Source organism: Mizuhopecten yessoensis, unplaced genomic scaffold (genome assembly GCF_002113885.1).
Source record: "Mizuhopecten yessoensis strain PY_sf001 unplaced genomic scaffold, ASM211388v2 scaffold710825, whole genome shotgun sequence".
Taxonomy (NCBI): Eukaryota; Metazoa; Mollusca; class Bivalvia; order Pectinida; family Pectinidae; genus Mizuhopecten; species Mizuhopecten yessoensis.
In genome coordinates, this window is record NW_018477320.1 from 1 (window position 1) to 1,030 (window position 1,030).

General features: G+C 43.9%; 1 protein-coding gene across 1 annotated transcript; it reads right to left on the minus strand.

Annotated features, from left to right (window-relative positions):
* Positions 1-6: 6 nt before the first annotated feature.
* On the minus strand, positions 7-812 carry LOC110440821 (protein TsetseEP-like). The gene is made up of 2 exons (XM_021483951.1): positions 717-812; positions 7-502 (listed from the first exon to the last, which is right to left on the minus strand). The coding sequence occupies exons 1-2, from the start codon at positions 810-812 to the stop codon at positions 107-109; spliced, it is 492 nt and encodes a 163-aa protein (XP_021339626.1). The 3' UTR covers positions 7-106.
* Positions 813-1,030: the final 218 nt, after the last annotated feature.

Here is a 1,030-nt window from a genome sequence, read left to right on the forward strand (position 1 = left end):
CGTGCCTAATAATGTGTCACGGACGGTTAATTTCAACGTTGCATAATGAACAGTTGATGGGTGCTTGCCACCTTTTCGTTTTTTACTCTTTCTTTGAGTTCCGGCGTCACTTTGACTTGGGGTCGTGCTCTGACTTGCGGTGTGGCTCTGACTTGGGGTCGGCCTCTGATTTGCGGCGTGGCTCTGACTTGGGGTCGGGCTCTGACTTGGGGTCGGGCTCTGACTTGCGGTGTGGCTCTGACTTGGGGTCGGGCTCTGCTTTGCGGCGTGGCTCTGACTTGGGGTCGGGCTCTGACTTACGGCGTGGCTCTGACTTGGGGCAGGGCTCTGCCTTGCGACGTGGCTCTGACTTGGGGTCGGGCTCTGACTTGGGGTCGGGCTCTGATTTGCGGCGTGGATCTGACTTGGGGTCGGGCTCTGACTTCTGGTCGGGCTTGAACTTGGGGTCGGCTATAAAGGATGAAAGTATCAAAATACAAAACGAACACAACAAAGTAACTTTCTTTGGTTACCTGGAATTATATCTGCATTAGACCTGATGAAAATAATTGTGAAAAAATTGAAATAATACTAAATAAACTGTTAAGCATTGTGAACAGAATTTTTTATAAACAATGTTATTTTCAGGAAGGTTAGGTATAGCAGGCATAGCTAGCTTTTGTATTGATAACGTTCTAATTTAAGAGACAAACACATATGTTACTATAAATACTCACACAATCATGGGCGCACACGTTAATGGTGCATTTCAAAAAGACCGTGTCGGAACCGACCAACCTGAATCCAGTTAGAGCGGCTATCTGGTTGACCATTTTTCCGTTTGTGGTCGTCCTTGATTGTATATTGTCACTTCTAAATGTTCCAAGGACTTTAGTTGTGCCACTATTGGAATATGAAAACAAAGTCTATTCAAATTGAAAGCAACATCAACGTGATATTGTAGTGCACTTATATAACCACCAATAATGTAATATTAACATTATATCTAATACTGATCTGGATATTTTTTTCCATGTAACACAGTTGATAT

What these genes read in the sequence shown, in the direction of transcription:
- LOC110440821 (XM_021483951.1), bottom strand. Translation starts at nt 812, where the DNA reads ATGGTCAACCAGATAGCCGCTCTAACTGGATTCAGGTTGGTCGGTTCC. An exon ending in ACGTGTGCGCCCATGATTGT is followed by an intron (nt 503 to 716) that starts GTGAGTATTTAT and finishes AGGTAACCAAAG; the next exon opens with AAAGTTACTTTGTTGTGTTC.